The sequence below is a fragment of the Melospiza melodia genome, chromosome 9, assembly GCF_035770615.1.
Source record: "Melospiza melodia melodia isolate bMelMel2 chromosome 9, bMelMel2.pri, whole genome shotgun sequence".
Classification (NCBI taxonomy): Eukaryota; Metazoa; Chordata; class Aves; order Passeriformes; family Passerellidae; genus Melospiza; species Melospiza melodia.
In genome coordinates this window covers 7,370,690-7,392,296 of record NC_086202.1, presented here as the reverse complement: position 1 = coordinate 7,392,296, position 21,607 = coordinate 7,370,690, and the positions used below count along the sequence as shown (strand labels likewise).

At 37.0% G+C, this 21,607-nt stretch overlaps 1 protein-coding gene across 2 annotated transcripts in view; it reads left to right on the top strand.

Annotated features, from left to right (window-relative positions):
- ATRNL1 (attractin like 1) overlaps positions 1–21,607 on the top strand; it is a 428,637-nt gene that overhangs the window by 366,539 nt on the left and 40,491 nt on the right. For both annotated transcript variants that reach the window (XM_063163139.1, XM_063163138.1), the window contains one exon: positions 10,598–10,712. In XM_063163139.1, the coding sequence (XP_063019209.1) occupies positions 10,598–10,712 (115 nt within the window). The remainder of the gene's footprint in view (positions 1–10,597; positions 10,713–21,607) is intronic.

Here is a 21,607-nt window from a genome sequence, read left to right as displayed (position 1 = left end):
ATCTAACCACAGGAATTAGCAGTGGGTTCCTGTTTTTCACTGTTGCTGAACAGGGAAACACTGATTTGAGTGGCTGCCCACAGGAGGGGGGAAATGAAAGAGACAGGAGTTTAGTGCTGAATGGGTACAGTGTGTGTCATTTTATGGATGGCTGGTACTGTGATACAGTCTCTTCTTAGACCTACAGAAACCCTGTCTTGTGGTTACTACTGAAAGCAAATAACCAGAAAGAAAATGTGCACAGTAGAAAACTTACCCTGGGATGCAGCCTTAATGCAGAGCGCTGTAGTTACAGCCCAGGGTAATAAAGAAGTGTTTGTTTGGAATATTTTACAAAGCTTGGTTTCCATAGTAACAATCATCATGAAAACTTTAAGCTTCAGAAATAACATCTGCTTGGTGACTGATCTCAAATCTCAACCCTTGCTGAAGTAAATAAGTTCCTGCTCCTTCTGCTTCTTGTTAACCAGTGGCATTTGATACAGAGCATTTATTTTTATAGGACTGGGAAAGATGTTGGGAAGGGGGAAGAAGAATCAGAAAATAATGGTAAAATGTGTTATCTGCCTCTTTATCCTTTAGTCACTGCTAAAATAAATCAGAGTTTACGTAGAGACCAAAAGTAAATGTGTTATTCTGTTGAGTGATGTACAGAACAAACATTTCTCTGCTTTAGTCTTGTCAGTGATTTAAACTTTATGCACAAACTAGGGAAGAGAAATCATTTGGTTAGATATGAAAAATCTATGGGCAGAGTAAAAACCTTAACAAATGCAAGGCTCTGAAGGAAATTCCAATGAAAAGTTCACAAATTTGTGAATTTTCAAGGAAACTTTCAAAAAGGTGGTCAGTCTGCTGTGAAAATGGTATTTCTTTTGAAGATAAGATGCTAAAGTCATCATCACTGCTGCTAAATTTTGTAGTGTCAAATTTAAAATGAGAACATTTTCTGAAGCAAAATAAATACTTTCATGCAAAAAGGATTGGGACTATAGAATTTAATGTGAATCACGATTTTTGGTGATGGTGACTGAGCACCACCTTAATGTAATGAAGAGAATAATTAATATATTACATAATTAGAAGTTCTGCTGGGCCATAGGAAATATAACTGGAGTGGAAGGGTGAGTTGAGCTGGGCTATTTTTCCATGGCACTCATTTTCAGTTAGCAATGCCCAAGAGCATAAGCAACCTTGGAATATGGTAACAGAAAAACCACAAGCAAACAAAAAACCCCAAAAAACCCCCACCAAAAAACAAACCAACCAACAAAACAAAACCAAAAAAACCCAAAAAACTCCCCAAAAAACCCACCCAAAAAGACCCACTTACTTTCCATGTAAGTGGGATTCAGCAAATACTTTATACTGTAGATCTGTACTGAATTAGTAAAAATTACACAGGTTTTGTAATATTTTAAAGGAGCAGGTTTTTGGTTTTTTTAATAGTAAAAAATCTGTCTCTTTAAAAAAAAGTATTTCATCAGATATGTTGAGCTAATGTGAGTAACAAGAATAAATAGTTTCATTCATGCAAGTAATCGTGTTTGCTGTAATGCAAAGTTTCTCCAAGCACTAATTCTCATGTGTCTAATTATTTGTCAGATTAGATCCTGTAGCTTCCATTTTTTGGTGCATTTTTAGTGATATTCTGAATATGAGCACAGTGAGTACTGATAATCTTGATGGGGAGCATCTTAGGAAGCAACATTAAGTGATAATACTTGAGCTTGATTTTATTTGCAGGATTTTTCAAGGACAGTATTAGTAAGTGAATAACATTGTGTCAGATTTGCAGCTGGTGTAAATCAAAATAGTTCTGCTGCTACTCATGCTGTGCTGATTTAAGCAGCTGATATTTCAGATTTGAATTAATTTGTAAGATCAGAGTGAAAAACTACTCAATTATGTTTTCAAATTGGTGAATGGCCAGAGCAGGTGATGGAGGTCTTCAAGAGATGAGCGAGATGCATCTTGCAACACCTTAGACAAGGTCTGGTTTGAGCTTTCACACTCCTGCCAACCTTCCCTCTCCCTTTTCCCCTGCTGGCAGCAACCACTGCCAAGGCAGTTTAACACATGCTGCTGCTACCACCATATAACACAGCAAAACCAGGCTCCCTTTTGCTGCCATCTCATTCCTTTTCCTTGCATAACAGAAATCTTTTATTTCTCGTTGCTCTCCAGCTGCCAGAGCAGCTACGATCAGATCCACAATGTCCACGAGCAGTCACTGGGATGAAAACTTCTATAGACTTGCAAATGTTAAATAGGGATCATTTGTTTCAGAATGGTTTTGGCTCTGGTGTACACACTTTACAGCTGTCCTTGGGCCATGACAAGGACAATGAAAAGAAAAGCTATGTCACGCTTTCAGACCTTTGCTCGTGTCCTCCCTACATTCCCTAATCTGTGATCTGTGTAAGTTGTCATGATAGAAAGTAATTTGTTATTCTGGTGCCATTAACATTTTTTCCTGCATAAAGAATATTGCCAGCTTTGCACTTTAATCCCTTCTGCTGACAGCTAGTTTTCACAATGTCTTGATTTAGTTCTCTTTTTTATTTTTACGATTCCAGGTAGAAATGTTTTAATTTATCATTCGCTAGGCATCCTGCATGTGGCCAGGAGGTTAAAAAAGAACTTGAAAAGCATTGCTGAGGAAAAGTTCACTAACACTGTATTTTGGATGACATACAGGGTACTATATTTTCTTTCCAGTTTTGCAAGAAATGCAAAATACAGCATAATCCTTTTAGGACATTTGCCTTTCCTAACCCTCACATCTGGCATTGATCTCCTAAATGATGATCAAACCTTATCTTTTATGACTCTGGGGTGACGCAGAGCTACGGGAATACGATCTCTGCAATCACAAAAGGTAACTGTTAGTCAGAGCTTCTGCCTTCTGTCTGAGTTTCACTGTCACAATGACAGATTGAAACTTTATCATTCCCCCCTGAGCAAAGGGCTGCCCTTCTGGGCTCCTCATGGACATTTCAAAGCCTGCAGCTGGTTCAGTTTGCTTGTTCCCAGTGAAAGAAACCTGTGCTGTGCTCACACTTAGCCCTGCCTATTACCACAGCCACACTGACAGCCTGTGAGGCAGAGTTTAAATTGTGCCTTGTACTTTATCTTTCCCAACCCTGGAAAGTTAGTAGTGGCTCTGAGGGGACCATGTCCTCTTTTACAGGCAGTCTAGGGTGAGATTAACCCATTGTGACATATGGGAGTAACTTCTGCTCTTAAGTGATCAGCCCAAGCTGAAGCAGTGATGGACTGTCAGTTATTCATCCCCAGGGAAATGAGTTTTCATGGGTAAGTCTTTAAGGCTGAATTGTAAAGGAATAATAGAATTCTCTACTTCTCATTTCTAATCCTTGGAGATCCAGCAGATATGCCCATCTGGGAAACAAATGCCCATTAGCATCACTTCACTGCACAGCACCACTTTGACTTACAGGATGGCAGTCAGAAGAATTTACAGGAAGGTACCTGGGGATGCATGATTCCTGGTATATGCCACAGACACAGAGTCTCAGGTGCTTTTCCCAACAGGATCTACCTGGATGCTGCCAAGATAAATTTCTTTTCACAAACTGGACGCTGTCACTGCCAGCCTTTAATCAGACTCATAGAGCTTAGTAGGGGAATATTCTGGAAGCTCTGGGGGATATCTCTGGCAGTAATCCAGTCCGACTACTACACACACCATCCGCTCTAAGTTATGTTCAATATTTTCCATATTAACCTGGAATTACCCTCATTAATGGGCAAGATCTAATAGTAAAGTAAAACCAAGTTTATTTAACAGTATGAAGACACAGGGAACTGCATACAGGGGCGCATAGATAAAGAAATACAATCAATGTTCCTTACAGCCACCTGATGTTTTAATTTTACTTCACTGTCTTGTGCTCTGTTCAGTGTCTCGAGACAATTAAGAAAATTCCAGGATGGTGCACACTGATGTCGCAGTTCAGGAAAAGCAACCTCTAGGCAGTAGGACAAAAACTGAATAAGGAGCCCTTTCTGGAAACCCCATTGAAAATAAATGTATCTGCAGGTGTTTCTCATAGCTTGGTCTTAGTAAATCAGTTTTTATCAGAATGTCAATTCATAACTCTCTTGCTAATGAAATGCCACATGACATAGTATTAGATTTTGAAATGAAGTCCTTTACTAGATTAATTGAGAGTAACTTTGTTGCAAATAAACATAGTTCTTGTATTAAATATATGACTCTTCTGAGCATAAACACTTTAGGACTAAGATATGTAAATTTCAGATCAGTACAGAACCAACAACCATATTCTACTCAGAAAAGACTTTATGAAAGAATGCAGTCTATCATTGTTAGAGCTGAGATAGAGAAGCAAGACAATAAATCGAAGGATAACAATGCAGTTTGTGCACTGGGGCCATAATAAGAGCTTGGTAATCATAATGTATTCTATTTATTGTTCATTTCCACGGCTTTTCTTATGGAAAATAATGTTCCAGTATAGTCTGAGATTTCCATTTCTATTTTGAAACAAGGAAATTAATGATTTGTGTTCTGCAAGAACAGTGGGGCAGAATTACAATGGAAAGATAATTTGCTGTTAAAGAAGTAACGAGAAATGTTAGTGTAATTTTGGTTGGGTTGCATTTAATTATCAATAAAGCTTTATTAGACATGCTAGAAGTTTTTAGGTAAAACTTTTTTATGTTGAAGATTTGGTAGGTTTGGTGGAGTCCTCCCAGTGAATTGGTGAAGCTGATGACTCAGTCACTCTGTCACAGAAGCAAGGTGGTCGCCTCAAGTCTCTTCCAGTTTGGGTAGAAGAATTATGAGATACAACAGAAAGTTCACCAGCTTTTGCTGCTGTTGGTAATGTGGTTCTGTACCTCCAATAGGTTAGTGGGACCTCATTAACCAAAACTAGAAATCACTTAGAAATCCTCAGGCAAAAGAAGGTGCAGTGTATTGCAGTGTAGAAACTCAAAGTGCTGAGGACGATCGGGCTCTGGGCCATTCTTGCAGGTTTAAATGAGGTGAAGCTTTCCACTCACTAATTGCAAGAGAGGAACTCAATGTGATGCATTAAATGAAAGAATGAAAGTCTTCAGTAGGTGCTCAGAATTTCTTTAAAACCCTGGAGTCATATGAAGAACTGATGTTTCCTCTACCAGCCACAAGCAATGTTCAATACCCCAGCCCTGTTTATTTATTCTGTCTCTGTGTTTCCTGAAGTAGATTTCTCCCTTACACAAATGATGTTTTGTGAAAGCTTTTTTTTTTTTATTTTGGTTGCACTATCATTAAAGCTCATTACTCATTGAATAAATCTGAGAAAATTGTCAAAACTTGTGGGTGGGTGGGAAGCTCATACTCAAAAGTATGTTAATGAGCATTAGCTCATTAGTTCACCCAACACTTAGAATAGTAATGTGGTGTAGAACTGACAGGCTACAGAACCAGCAGTGCTGAGGGCAGGCTTTGTTCCTGGCTTTGCCTTGGCTCCAGCACTCTGGAGGTGTCAGTTCTCCTTGGGGCAGCAGCAGGTGCTGTGAAAGTGGTGGGATTCTGCTGGGAGGAACAGACAGTGCTGCTTTCTTCCTCTGATGTTACTGCTGGGTTTGATTCTCTTGTTAAATGACCATGGAAACAATCAGGTGCAGGTCGGATGGAGGTTGTCTGCAGGTGGGAGTCTGCCATCTCCTCTCCTGGAAGGATAGCTGCACAAGGGACAGTTGGAGTTTCTCCAGGAAAATGGCCAAAAAAGCCCCAGGCAATTGACATCAGTGGAATTCTGTGATTTTGGGAGGGTGAATTTTCTTTTTTTTTTCTTAGCGCTGCTGAGAAGTCTACGTTTACCGCACTGAAAATGGTCAGAACAATCATGGCATTTGACATTTCATCTTTAATTATAGGCCAGAGAATTTCACCTCAAAGATGCATTTTGTGAAAGCAGAACAGGGTAACCAGGGTTCATCCTCTTACCATAGAAAATAGAGTTGATCTCTGATTTCAACTCTGTTTTAAAAGAAAGTGGCCACAACTGCAATGTAAAAACCTGATTTGATAAGAATGTTTTGGGAACAGCTACCTTGATCAAGCTCTACATCCAGGGCAGCTGCAGGAATGACAGTGAATCCTGAGCAGGCACTGATGAGACCAACATGTGCCTGGCAGGTAGAGACAATTTGCAAATCTTGGGACATTTTTAATACTAAGGCTAACAGGTTCTTGAGGCTTTTGAATTTGCATGTAGGCAACTTAATTTGACCAAAATCCAACTGGGGTACTCAAGTACATTTTGGAATCTGAGACTTGTGTATCCCAAATAAATCATGTAACTCAGGAAATAACCAGTGAATTTAGGAAAAGGACCAGAAGCTGAGAGCAAGTGAATACATGTAATATAAAAGTCTGAATTTTATGTTTCCTCCTTTTCTGCATTTCTTACCTCTTCAGAGGACACAATCTTTTTTCTTTTTTTTTTCCCATTTTTTCCCCTCTGGAGTCTTCCACATTAAAAATCCAGAAAAGTGGCTGTTTACATTCTGAGTCTGGTCCTAATCCTGTTGCAACAACAGATTTGATTGTTTATTTGCCAAGGTATTTAGCTTAGTTTGTGTGGAATTCACCAGATTAATGCTGTTTTAATAATATGATTAAAAACTAAGTTTAAATTGACATAATTAATACAATAAGAAGTATGATTCAAGCTTTTTTTAAAGAACTGAAGTTTTATTTATAATGAATTCTTGTAAGTACTACCAAGACCATTTTAGTTAGGAAACATTACAGTGATTAATGCATAGCTGTTTGCGTTTTAATACTTGATTTATATGTCAGATCTGTATTTGTGCACACTGTCAAACTTTATTCTGTTCTTGTCAAAATACTTATTGCTTCTGACAGGTGTAACATGCTCACATTAATCCTTAATTCCTTGATTCAATTTTCTAATTGCTTTTTTGGCATGAGTTTGCAGCCATTTAGTCTTATGTGAAGTATTTGTCTTATGGTATAATAATGCACTTTTTAAAATTGGATGCACCTAACTTAGACTGTTGCAGAAAATATATAGAGGGATATTACTTAGTACTGAAAATCAGAAGAAGTTTTATAGCACTTCTGAGAGGCACCACTTTTGGAATACAGATAGACCAAAATTCTTTATACTTTCCATCTTTCTGTATTCACAGTATTAAATATTTTCATAGATTCAATCAGTGCTGAAGTTTCAGTGCATTTTGCCCAAGGAGTTGCTGAACACTTAGAGCAGCTCCATGAACATTGCCTCAGTCATTGTCCTCCTGCTCTTCTCACCTCTTCAGGTTTTTCCTCTCTCCTGTCTCTGCTTGGCACTTTTGAGATTGCTTAGAATTTGACATTGGACACTGGACAAGTTCACACAGCACCATTAAAATCCTCCTGCTCTCTGCTGCCCATCCCACCCACCAAGAGGGACAAAATTCACTTCCCAGCTTCTCCTTGGTCTGCACTCCTAAAGCTGATCAACTCTTATATTCCCAAACAGATAAATACAATAATGCAAGATTTGCAAGGGTTGTCAATACTTAATATAATATATTTAAATAATATATTTAATACTTATATTATATATAATACTTATATAATATATATATTATATAAATATATAATATATATATTATATAAATATATATACTTAAATAATATATTTAAATAAATATACTCACCTCTTTTGCTACTTTCTTTTATAAATCATGAATTTGGTGACATATGTTTTTCTGCCAGCAATAGTAATATTATCATGTGTCCTGTGAAGGAAAAGAAAAATAATTTGGCCCAAATCTATTTCTTACTGAAACAGATCCAAAAGAATTTCCAAAGCTTGGTATTTCCTCATAAACTCACCAGGCAGTTGAACTTTGGGTTTTTAGGACTTTCAGGAAAATACTGGGAGAATGCAGAACCTTTTCTCTAAGAAAAATCTAGGAACCTGTGAAGATGACTCCTGATATTATTTTCTGTGAATAAATGCACGAATACACACTTAAATTGTGGATAAGATTTTATCTATTTTTTTTATTACCTGATTTAATCCCTACCCTCTCCACTTATTTCTTCTTTCTATATGCTCTGGGTTACTGTTCTTTTTTACTATCAATATTAATAATAAATGCTCTTTAATCCTTTTATTCTTTCATAGTTCTCTGCCACTTTCTTTTTCACCTTCCCAGCTGACACACTTCTTTCTGTCATAGTGTGTGTAAAAAAAGGGACCATAGGAGTAAAAGTTTATCAAAGAAGTGTTTGTTTATTATGTGTTCCACTGATAAAGTTTTATTAATCTGTGATCGTCATTTGAGGTTTTGGCAAAAAATGTAAGTCACTTTCTATACAAGGAGGAAAAAAAAAAAAAGATAATTCTAGCTAGTAAATCATGGTAGCTTACTGCTTTGGGCAAACAAACTTGTACTTTATCTCTTCCAAAAAACCCGTGGAAAATGCATGATAAATGGCACATTTCAGAGAACATGTTATGTCCCTGTGAAATATCTTTGATTCATGGTTATGTATTTATCTTTAAACAACTGACAAACCTTAGGCTATCTAAATTATTATCATTTGCTCTATGCTACTGTGTTATTTTGCTAGGGAACCTGAATGATGTGAGGTTAAGATAAGGCATCTTGCTTCTGCAGTAATAATTTTTTTTATAAAGAAAAAAAAGCACAAAATTCTTACTATATTTTATTTTTGGATGAAGTCCTTTGAAAGAGTATTTATCAGAAATCATTTCCTCCAATTGTGTTTTGAAGAGCATTAGTATAAACTGCAAACAAAGGATGGGGCCTGTTGATCAAAGGGTTCATATTACACAAGAAAAGAAAATACCATCATGTGGATTTATAAGAAAGTAATCACCAAATTAAAAGTCATAGCAGTGAATTTGTTCTTTTCAGTTGTGTGTCTGCATAAAGTGTTCTGAATTACATTTTACAATGAAGATTTCATGTCCTTTGTGTTTTCAAATATTTGTTTGATTTGCTGTTGTGACAAGTCAGGAAATGTTGACTTAAATGCTCTATTGCTTGCATTTCGTAACACCAGCTGGAGCTTTTGGGGTTTTAGTTTTCTATTTCATCATTTGGTAAAGGTTTTGGTGAATGTAAGTTGTCATTCCCTATGGCATGGCATTTTTAAATTAGGTATCATTGTTTACCCAAGTTCTTTAATGCTTTACCTTTAAAAGAATCTACAGAAATGCCTCTTAAATATGACCAAGAAGTAAAAAAAGAAAAGTATATTTATCTATTTTTCACTGAGCAATAATAAATGTTGGTTACTTCGAGGTGGAAAACCAGAAAATTATTATTGCTTTACATGATGGAAGTGCCTTTGTTCTCCTTATACCAAGTACTTTGTAGTGTGTTTAACTTGACTAAACTATCATTTTTTTCTTAAAATACTGGAATCAGTTGACATTTATGTATACATTGCAATTTTTATGTAAATAGAAAGTTTCCTGGCTTTGAATTTTGTATCCAAATGTTGAACTCATATTTTGCCTTGGAACATGACAGACATTTAGAAAACTTACAAACAGATAAAGAAAGAAATGCTTATGCTGATTTTGACCTAATGTTTTTAGAAATATCTTTAGTGCTTGCCTAAATGTTTAGGCTCTCAGAAGTGAAATGCCTATCTCTGAGTGAACACAAAGCTTGGAAACGTGGAAATGTGGATACATTGTAAATTTTCATCTTAAATACTTATTATTCTCTGCCTTTGTGGACTGCTTTGCTTTGTTTTTCCAACTTCTGCTGTCCTTGGTAAATCAAGAACAATTTGGTAGCAACCATTTAGTTGAAGGCTAGCTGCAAATTTAATTATCTATATAGTTAATGAGAGTTTAGTAACAGCACAAAACCTCTGCCATCAACAGCACTGCTATCATAGCTTTATAGAAGATAAAGCAGGGTGATTATCACACAGGCAACATTTTCAGAGAGTTTCTAAGCATGTATAAGTGTAGTAGCACTGCACCTATCTTTTGCATATGCAAAAAGAATCAGGAAGGTCCTGCCTTAAAGAAATCATTTCCTTAGTAGGATAGAGAGAAGGCAGAATTCCTGGTCTGGGGCTCTCGAGAGGGATTGACTGCCTTTAGCTATTGGTATATAATGTGGATTTGCTCTCATTTTATGGTTTTGGCATTAGGCTGACTAGGTGATGGATGCTGTTGAAGCAGAATTCTTTCACATAGATACTTCTTAATAGAGATGGGGAAGTTGGCTACTCTCAGATACCAATGTGTATATCAAAAAGTTTTGCTGTTTCCTAAGCTTTAATTTTATGTTACTACATTTAGCAGACTATAAAATTCAGTAAAATTTTGTTGTCCTTATGATGATTTATTTTTTGTTTGGTTAGATCTGCAGCGTGGGCTGTCAGCACCCATTTTTAATTCAATTAACACGGTTCAGGCAATCTGTAGGATTGCAACGGAAAAAATATCTTCCCACTGTTACACTGTTCATTAAAAAACACTAAAGGTGCATGAGTGAAACTGAAATGGAGATCTCAGAGGTTAACCTGGGTGTTTTCCTTCTCCAGGGTGCTCCTAAGCCGATTGCCATCGAGCCGTGCTCAGGAAACAGAGCCGCCGTCCTGACGGTGTTTTTGTGCCTGCCCAGGGGACCATCAGGAGTTCCTCCACCCGGGCAGTCAGGTAAGGCTGCTGGGGTGCCTCTCGTGTCTGTCTCCTCCCACACTCTCTGCCTGGGCAAAATCACCCTCACAGGCCCAAAATAATGGCACAGCAGATGGATGCGAGGAGCTGCTCGGTCAAGCTGATGTTAAGTTTAGCCCCAACTTCATTATTCATGGGAATTTGGTGTCGTGTCCAAATAAAAAGCCCAGTGATTAAGCCAGCCACATTTCATTAGGACTTCCTGAAGCAGTACTTGTGCATGTCAATATGCTCCAACATTGTCTCTCAGGGGAGAAAAAATTCATATGCAGCCACTTCCATGGTTTCAGTTCAAGCTGCTGTAAATGAGGCTGTACAGGGAATACCAGTGAGTATTTTCACTTCAGGCTAAAATTTAGTGCAGTCTAGTTTACACCATAAATCCCAACACTTTGCTGGCTGGGACTCCGTTAAAATACTAGTATTTCCCAGAATGCCTGTCAGATGAAACCTGGAATTGTGAGAGTGAATGCTTCTGTGGGGAGGTGTTCACTTTGGAAGTGATCCCAGCTCATTTTAAAGTAGCACTTGCATTATCTGGGAGCACTTCTTATGGTGACCCACCTTCTCTGCTAGGTCATTGTACAAAAACATTCTCATAAAATAACTACCTGCACCTTTAAAATCCTGTGAATAACTGCCTAAAATGATGTGGCATGACAAAAGAGCCATGACAAGAAAGTGTGGCCAGTAATGTGACACTGCACATGTGACCAGTTTACTCATTCAGACTTCACTGCAAGATGAACACCTTTGTAAGAAATAGTAGTCTGCATGGTATGTGCCCAAAATGCAAGAATAAACCAGAAAATATGCTTTCAGGCTAACTTTTATCATTAAGAGCCAGAAAAGATATCCTTTTAACCTTCAAAAATCCATTTAAGAGATTAAAAAGTATTGAGTAATGATGAGGGCAAACTCAGTTGACTTATGTTGGAAATAAGCTCAGCTGGGTGTTCTTCTTTGGCGTGATCACTATCTGTTATTTATTTGGGAGTTTTCGTTCATTTTTTGAGGGTGAGGGGTGTTAAATTTTTTTTCCCTCTGAGTTCTGAGATGAGGACTTAGTTCTTAAAATGCTGTTTATGGCTTGGAATATCATTTTTGGAAGTGCTATGAAAGTAAAAGTGTTACTGATGCTTTGTCAAATCCATTTCCTAGAAGAAATATATAAATGTAAGTGCTCTGAAGAGAGCAATGAGAGAGTAAGGATGTTTAGCTTATTCCCTGTTCATGTTTCAAGGAAATGAAAAAGAAATGAAGGTGTTTATAGTCTTGCAACAAGAAAAAACGTTATGAAAGGAAATTAAAAGTAATTGTTGAAATTGAAGCTTAAAATGTTTTTGGAGGGACTATTTTTGTTGTTTTCAAATTTACCTATGATGTGCATCTTGACAGTAAAAATGTATTCATTTAGGGTTTTTTCATAATCAGCTTCTATTTACCATATAAAGAAGTCTTTGAAAAGTAATTGCTGATCTTTGCTGTGTGTAAAGCATGGAAGGTATGGGTGTTTAGAAACAGTATTTGGATTCCACAGCACACCAGTTGTGTCATTCTGCACGTTTCTCAACCTGTGAAAGAATGCACCTCTTTTTTAAACATGCTTTATCCTCCTGTTATGATCTGTTTTCTCATTGCTTTACCTTCCACCAGCTTTGTAGGCATATATTTGGAATGCTCTTCTTCCATGTGCTGTTATGGTACCTGTCAGCCACTTAGTGTTTCAAAATAGGTAAATTATTTAGTCCAACAACTTTCACTTTGTTCAGGGTCAAAAGCAAACAGAAATGCTTGAGGTGTTCACCCAGGAGAGTGTATTGGATTATGTGGCTATATACATTTTTTCTAGTGCATGGTGAGTTTTGGTGCTCATGGATTGCTCTCTGTAGCCATGCCTAGGCTGGGCAGGAGCTATCATGCAAGTTTGTGGGCATAGCTGTAGCTCTGCTAACTCACTCCATTCCTGTCCTGCAGCACCCTGGGCTGCCTGGGAGCAGATGCTGTGAGCACTGCCAAGGTTTTGGAAATGATGTGGAAACTTTGGGCAGCACACACTTTCTCTATGCAGTTGGTTTCCCTTATGACCTAAGTCAGGCAAAACCAATGATATTGAGGTGGAAGTTGTGTGTTCAGTAATTATGTCTTGCCAAGCAATATTAGAATCCTCTATTGCTTGCACACAGCCATTTTCCAGCTCGTTGGGATCCTTCTAGGGTAGAACTGACAGTGTGTCAAGCATCTTTGTTTAAATCATACCTCAAGGATGCTCATTCCCAGTTCACATTGGGAGAGTGTGGCATTTGTTCCTTCTATGCATACATCCCAAATATAAGAAGGGAATGCCTGTATTTTTCTTGTCCTGCATTTTCTCCAAAACTAAGGAGGCAAATTCTTTACATAAATAACAAATCTATGCCCCACTGGAGCTCTTAGTTGTATACATAATTTTTTAAGGTATCTGAATTTGAGTTTTCTGAGTTTTACATTAACAAATATTTTGTTGAAAAATGTCTCTGAATGTTCAAAAAAAAAAAAACAAAACCAAAAAACCACCAATAAATTAAACCCTAATGCAAAGGTTACTCTTTATGCAGCATATGTTCTATGCTTCACCTTTACCAGCAGCTGGAAGGAAAGTTGAAGCTACAGATGGTGGGCTTTGGCCAAAGGCTATGCATGGCAAAAAACTTCTCTAGGAGAGACCATATGTCCCAGTGCAGGTCTGTGTTCTCTGCTTCCTGCAGAAAATACTCACAACTTTACAGACTTTCAACAACATTGTTCAGCACTCAGGCCTAATTCTGTAAGTTAAACAGTTAAACCACTTAAAATTAATCTGTGATTTAAAATAGATTTTATACAGATTGATCATGTAGACTCAGTCAAAATATTGATAAAAATTAATTTATTGCAAAAGAAAATAAACACTAATCATTGTCATTTGCGTGCTAAAAAGGGATTTTTTCAATGTCCCAGCTATTTTTAGCATTAAATATCCTGAAGGTCTGGAAAGTCACAGAACATTGCTATCATGATAGGTTAGGTTTCTCACAGCAGACCTTACATTTTCTTTTTTGTGTAAGCTAACAATTCAATTATACTTCTCTGAGATAACTGAAGTAATTGTTTTTAAGTGAAAGAAATTAGAGACAAAGTATAAATTAGAATGATCGATGCAAAACATTAAGGTAAATTTCTCAGTTTGGATTGACTGATAGAGCATGTGCTTTCTTCATTCTTCAGTGATCTCATTCACTGCATTGTACCTGTGTAATCAGAACAAAATTAGAGGGTCCAAAAAATAGCAATTGTCTTTAGGGTTCACATGTCTATCATTACAAATGCATCAGTGTAGTTCATATGTGACTTGCAAGTTTTATGATGCACTGGAAGCTTGAGATCATCTTTTATTGCTGTAGTGTCTGACCCCATGATTTAAATAGCTTAAACTCTTCTTAATATCAAAGCAGGTCTAATAATGAGAGCAGCTGTTTTAGTTCTCTAGAAAGAACTAAATTATACATTGTAAAGGGGATTGAACAAAACAAGTTAGACCAGAAAAAAAGAGGATAATATATACCTTAAGGCAGAAGAAGGTGCCTATGAATTATCACCAGTGGAAGGCCCAAAAATAACTCCTTCAAGGTCTTCATACAGCTCTGGTGATATATTGGGCAATACAGAAAGAATAGCTTGGTAATGTGATAAATTCTGTTAAAAGAACTGTGACCATATCATCATTACTACTAAAGCCAACTAAATCCCATGCTTTGAGATATTGAGTTATTGTACAATAAGTTTATAAAACAATGCTTGCATCATTCTGGGATAAGGCCACTTTGCGCTGTAAAGCACAAAGAGAAATGAGAACGTTAAACCATTTCAAAATAATTCAGAATCAAGGGGTGTAATTTCTGAATTATTTACAGGTTATTTGACTTTCACACAGCAGCACTTGCCTATCTAGCGAGAGGGTAAAAGTGATAGAGCACCCAGTAGAGGAAATTCCCTATTGAGGCAGTGAGCTGAATGGTCTCTCCCTCAGTAGATCTTTAACACCTCCATGGCTGTGACAGGATGAGGTGAATCCAACTTAACCCATAAAATAACACTTGGAAATTGAATGGAAGCTGAAATGGAAGACTGTGTGCAATATTCCGTTGTTACAAGTACAATTTAGGATGGCAGGCCTCCAAACAGTGATGTCTGAAAGTTCCTGCCTATCCTTGACTCAAAACAGAAATTTGTGTAATTCTGGCCACACTAACTGTGGTGTTCAATCCCACTTAATCAGCAAGCTACAGTAGGATCACAGAATCAATAAAACTACCATGCCATCTGCCTTCCCTGTCCTCACCATCATAATGAATAATGACTCATTAAGTGTTCTACAAGACAATTAGCTCTGGTTGAAAACAGTAACAAGGCTTGCCTGATTGTATTTATAATTTTCTCTGATTAAAATACAAAAAACCTAATGCATATCATAAGAGGCACATTAACATAAATATGAATTAACTAATAGTTTTTATAGAGTATTATATTTAATTATATTGCTCAATTTTTCTGACCCTTGGAAACAAAACAGGAGTTTATGGCTTTTCATTTGTAGAATGGCTTCATATGTGTACCTATCTCAGTATGCAGAACTGGCTGCAGACATACACTGGGGCATGTAAGTCTCATGAATTGCTACCTCCTAAAACTACATTTCTTTGAACAGTCCTTTCATACTTGCAAAATAACCCAATAAAGTCAGTAGTGCTACAAGGATGAGTATAGATTTTTCTGTAGAAAAATATAAGTAAAAGATGTAGCAGAAAATACACTGTCATTAAGACACACAGAGGAGGGTTGAATCTCTGCTTTAGTGAAGAAAAACTGTAAATACTGAAAGGGGGGAGGAGAAAAGTGAGGGTAGACATAGAAATGGGAAGATATTCACACCTGATTATTTAGATTCCTAAACATCTGAAAAAGAAACCTAAAATTGATATTGCCAAAGGAAAAAGGAACTCTGAAAAGTGATAGATGTCTAGATCAGAACAAATATACTTCTGCATTCACTTTTTCCCAGCTGGCTTATCAGGCCCTACAAAGTAAGGTCCTACTTTTTATTTAAGCAAACTTATTTCTGTGCATCATGCTGTTGTTCGCTCCATAGCAATCCACATCTCCAGATTGAATGTTGTCTCTCCTTTGTAGTTTTGGAGACAGAACTTGGCTTACTTTCATTATTTGCTGTTTTATGGACATCGATTCACCAAAGTACATTTTATATTTGTAATCTAAAAGTACTGTTCAGATAGGGTAAAATGGCATGTAAACAGAGAAAATATTATAAAAAACATGAGCAAAAGTAAGTATACAACACCTCCAGAAGACACACCTCCACCCATCATGAATAGCGAGATTTTTCAAATAATGGAATATCAAAACAAAAAAATCTCAGTTCGCCTATTTGCTCTGAAGTCCCAACATGCAACTGGAAATAAGTGAAACTATGTATTACACAAAAATGGTGCAGATGTCTAGAACCTGTGTTAAAATACAGGGGTGAGTCAGACATTTTATTTATTATGCAAAGTTGCACAGTCATGTTCATTTGATCAGAAGCTCTACAGATAAGCTGAAATATTATAAAAGACTCAGTGGGGAACAGAAATATTTGAGTTTCCTTTTACTCTTTAGATTGTGTGAAGACTGGATTTAATCTTTCTCTTTAAGGCATACCTAGAGCATTTAGTATAGAAATGTAATTTTGGTAATTTGTTGAGGGATATTCTATATTAGTTACCAACATGATGCCAGTTAAATGCTCAAAAGAAAAAAAAAATAGAAAACATTAACATTGTGGGAGAAAATCAAAATAGTCTTTGTAAGAGTTTTAATGACTACAACTAAACTACTAATTAGTATATTAAGCAATATTTCCAACTTACACCGAGAGATTGTAAAATCCAGGGTTCTTTTCAGTTAGCTGGAGATGCTTAAGGAAATAGCTCTAAGACTTGATGTAAACTAAAATCATCTCTTCCCAAGATCATTTTACTGAAGGAGTTGCTTCCTTTTGAGCAGTAAGGCCTATTTTTGGAGTGACTATTTTCTGCCTAATTCCATCCTTCTGCACTGTATCAAATGAGGGAGCAGACTGTGTTTATAGTATTGACACTGTGAAAAGAACACAGTGGTGAGTGGCAGATGGTGCTGATGATTACTTAAAAAATATTGATGGCAATAGCAAAAACAAAGGAGATCAGCAGACCTGCTAGCCACCACCAGCCCTACTCCAGCCCAAACCCAGAGCAGTTCTGCAACATGCAGGATAAAGTTTACTTGAAAAGTACAGAGGTTCCTAGCACAGAAGGCTTTGTAAGTGATGAAGAATGAGGTATTGATTTTGTCTGTTCTTTTACTGAATTTTAGGTGGTTCTGTAATGAATTAGCTTTTACATCGTTCTACCCATAGAAACTTGATTCCTTTAAATTCTGAAGAATATGCTTGGAAAGGACATAAACATTTTAATATGAAGAACTTGCAGTATAATGCTAGCAATGTGTCTTCCACACATCTTGGTAAAAGTAACTTATTGATTGGGCAGTAAAACCTGCATGCTGTGGAGCCATCAGCTGAAAAAGGTAAAAAGATAAGAAAAAAAAAAGAGAGAGAGCAGGAGAATAGAGGAGGTGGAGATGATTGTTTTACAACTTTATCATTGGATTTGCTGCCCTAGAGGGACTCAATAAAATGAGACATATTAATAAAAACTGTTAAGTACTGTGAACATTTTTTTGACAACTGGTTATTCATTTTTCAAACCAAAACTGACACTGTTTCTTCAGAGTATTAGAAATACTTTTTTCTTTTGGGGTTTTTGCAGTTTTAGTTGGATAAAGGGAACTCAAAGGATGTCTGAAGAGGGTGTAAAATTCTGAACACTGTGAAGTGTAAGTGCAGCCATGTCCATCTCTTCCCCTGTGGGGAAGGTTGTCTGAGCTGTTGCCAGGTTGCATCCAGGTGACAATTTAGTGGTTTTCTCTCTCCTATTGTTTTATGGGAATGGAGAAGCAATGATGAATGCTCACGATGCAAAGCTTCTGGCCACAAACAGATACACTAGCATCCAAACCTTCTGATCAAAGGCTCTAACCTGGAAAGAAACACCATCCTCAGCCATCCCTGCCTGCTCACCATCAGCTGCACTACTTGGGGCTCTGCTATTTTCGTCCATCACCCACAGTGTTTTCACACAGCAATCAGATCTGTTTCCACCTTCATTTTGCCAAGGTAAATGAGGTCTGCTCTAGACCTGCTCTTTAGTCTTCTGAACACCTTTGTAGTGCTTTGTCCCAGTTTCAGCCTCAGTTCATCTCTTTTTACCTTGCATGACCAGGTTTGTACTCAAAGTGCCATGTGAAGGCCCATCTGGCATTGCCCAGTGGCATTAACATTTTGTCACTCTATTCCTTTTAACATTTACTTTTTAAAAACATTTTCCCCCTTTCTAACTTGATATTTCTGCAGCCAACTTACTTTCTTCCTTCAACTGTAAACTTTTAGAGTGTAAGTTCCTTTTTTTTCCAAAATACATGGCTTTGAATTTTGTTGTTCAATCTGAATACATGTATATTCCTCAAATTGTGGGGTCATGCATCTCTTTCTGGATTTTACCTTAAGTGTTCTCTGTACTGATGATACATAGTGATGTTTGCCATGATTTAATTTAATTACATTAATGCCAAACTCTTTAATGAAAACAAAAATTAACAGTAAAAAGTATGACTCTTGTTCCCATGTTACACGTTCATCAACCTTCTTTCTCTTCAAACCTATTCTTTGTTTTCTGTCCTGCATGCCATTATTCACTTTCCATAACTCCTTTATCTACTCTTTTTATAATTTATCTGATGATAAATTTTCACATTATAAGATCTTAGAAATCTAGAAAATACTCTGCATACTCTTTCCCAGAAAATCATCTAACTTAGAGTAGAAAACTATCAGGGGATTCTGGCACAATCTTTGATGAAATGTTGTTGCATTTTGACTTGATTTCCATTTACCTGCCTTTAATTATTTCTTCTGGCAAAGTACCTCATAGCAGAGTCTGATTAATAGATCGGTAAATAACTGAATATATTTTTCCTTGAATCTAGACAGTATTTAGTTTGAAAGAAACAGCAGTTACTGTTCTCAATTTGTATGCATCTGACATGACAGATTATTAAATTTCCCTGTTACCAGCCTTTGTTTTCTGGTGTTCTTACAGAATTAGTGTTCTGATTACCCTAATGTCATTTCATAAAACTTCTGTTTCATCTGTTTCCATATCCTCATTCCATTATTAATATTGATGGTACCCTCTTTGATAAACATTATCTCCCTCCTTGAAAACCTTCAAATTCACTCCTGGGCCAACATTTAGAAAATACCTGATCTCTCTTCATTTTTTCTATGAAATGACTCTATCCTGTTTAGGTCTCTTAGTTACATGCAGTGAAACTCCTTGGATATTTGTTTTACTAAACCTCTGCAAGGTGTAACTCATCTTGACTTTTGACAAATCTTATTTGGCTCTGACATGTCTTTGCCTGCAAACAGCAGCCTACTTTGTTACTTGATGCTTTTGTAGCCATTTTCATAGGCTTTCTGAATTTAAAAAGCTGTAAACCTAGGTCTTTAAATTTGATTGTCTCCCAGGCAGAGCCTTAGGCCCTTTGCAAGGCTAAGCTTTCCCTGGTTGAAAGAAATCACAGCGTGCTTTTCTGCTTTTGATATGAGTGATACAGATGTTGACAAAGGAATGGAAAAGGGAAAAAATTTTAAAGGCAACTAACAAACATTGGAAGTTCTCACTTCAGAATTTTGCTGAGAGAGGTTATACAAGACTTAAGCAGTTTTTAATGGAAATCTCATGGGAAAAAATATTTTAATATTTTACACAAGTGGAAACTTTAATGATCAGATAATGCTGTAAAGCAGCATCCTGTTGTCCTGGCACAAAAACACAGTGTTTCTTACTTGGAAAATGGGCAGCAGTAGGGCCTATGTGAATGCACACCTCAATCTAACAGAGCCCCTTTTTAAATTTTGTGCTCTTAAACTTTGAGAATTCAACAGATGTCTAGTTAGAGGTGCAAAATTAGGGAAAGTGAACAAATCCCTGTACAAGTGATGCACTGGATAATAAGCGTCCTTCCTATGTGAAATTGGTGGTCTGGCTTTATATTCAGTCAACACATACTATGTGGAGCAGATGGCTTACAGCTAAATTAGAACCATAAACCTTTCAAAGTTAAAGTTGTATATGAATTAAATCGTTCAGCAGGGGTCCCATCACCTATTTCTCCTTACTCTAACATTGAATCCCCGGAAAAGCAGTTTTGTTTTTTCTTTAATCAACAGAAATCAATCTTCAACTAAAAATAATTACATTGAGATCTGTCCTGATTCTTAGTCCTGGCATCATGGAAAGTTTTATTCATTACTGGGACAAAGCAATTGCCCATTATCTACCTTCCCATGTTTATTTTATCACACTCTTGGAGTAAGATGCTTCTACTGCCTATTTTTGGGATAAAGCTGTCCAAAATTATACAGAGACCAATCAGATTTATCATTCTTTGGCGTTTGATGGCATCCATCTGTTTATTTACAAAGCTGCTAAAGACTTATTGAGTTACTAGACTACAGAGAAAATAAATTGAGTTATCATATGTAGTTAAATTCAGTCCTTGCATCTGCTGTCTTTACAGCCTGTATGGTGTTTTCTGAAATTACACTGGCTTGCAGACCCAGGCTTCAGGAATACATTTGCTTCACAGCCTTTTTATGCCATTTCAAGTGAATTTCTAATGCATGAGCAATTTGTGGTTCAGGAAAATGTTGACAGAAGAATGTCAGGGCTTTCTGTTGTTAGCAGTTTAAAAGCATGATAGGGACGGTTCTTACTCAAAAGTAGCTCTTAAAAGTTTGGAGCTGCTCAATTTCTGGAATAATTTGATCTAACCCCTTTCAATCAATATTGCACAACTATTTTAGAAGGCTTTAGAGCATATGGGCACAAATGAACTAGTATTATTAGTAAGTATAAAACATTTTAAGATGAAGGATGGGGAATGAACTCCTCCTATGCTCCATGTATTCAATTACTGTTGTAGGTACAAACGAATAGAAATAAGGTTTACAGTTCAGATCTTTCTGTTAATAAAACTGAATAGCAAAATGAGTATATGCATCTTAAAGGAATACTTTAGGGATACTATACATCTTAAAAGGATACTTAAGTCCCTGTAGTCCCATGAGTTTGCAACAGTGAACTCAATTATTGTCCACATCCTTTCTGTTTGTGGATCAACTGCTCTGTCACAGTGAAATCAGGGGAAATGTCCTTTTGAAGGAACTGGTCTGAACCCAGGAGAGATCTTAACTCAGAGCACCACAGGTAGCTGAGAGCCCTGGCTTTGTGTTAGTTAGGTCACCATTGTGAGAGAAGCGTTGATGCTGGTTATGAGAATTTCTTACTGTGATAAAATCTCAGCTTTTCTTATTTGTATGCCTTGCATAGTTCTGCTTCATAATTTGGAACTGAGAGGTATATGGAATATATTCCAAAGAGATCCACATGTCAGCTCCTGTCCTGTAGGGGTACAGCAGATGCAGGTCAGTGCTGCCTGTACAAGCCCAGGGCTGAGTTCTGCTTCTCCCTGCACCATCCTTTGGCATCTCAGAATGGCACTGTGCCCACACACAGCACCAGCTAAATGGTGCATCCACATGACTAAGTCTTTGTGGGACATGAAATGGGGAACAGTGTGGAAACCACCAAATGCTGCTTAGGGAATGATTTGGAGCCTAGCAGGGCTGTCAG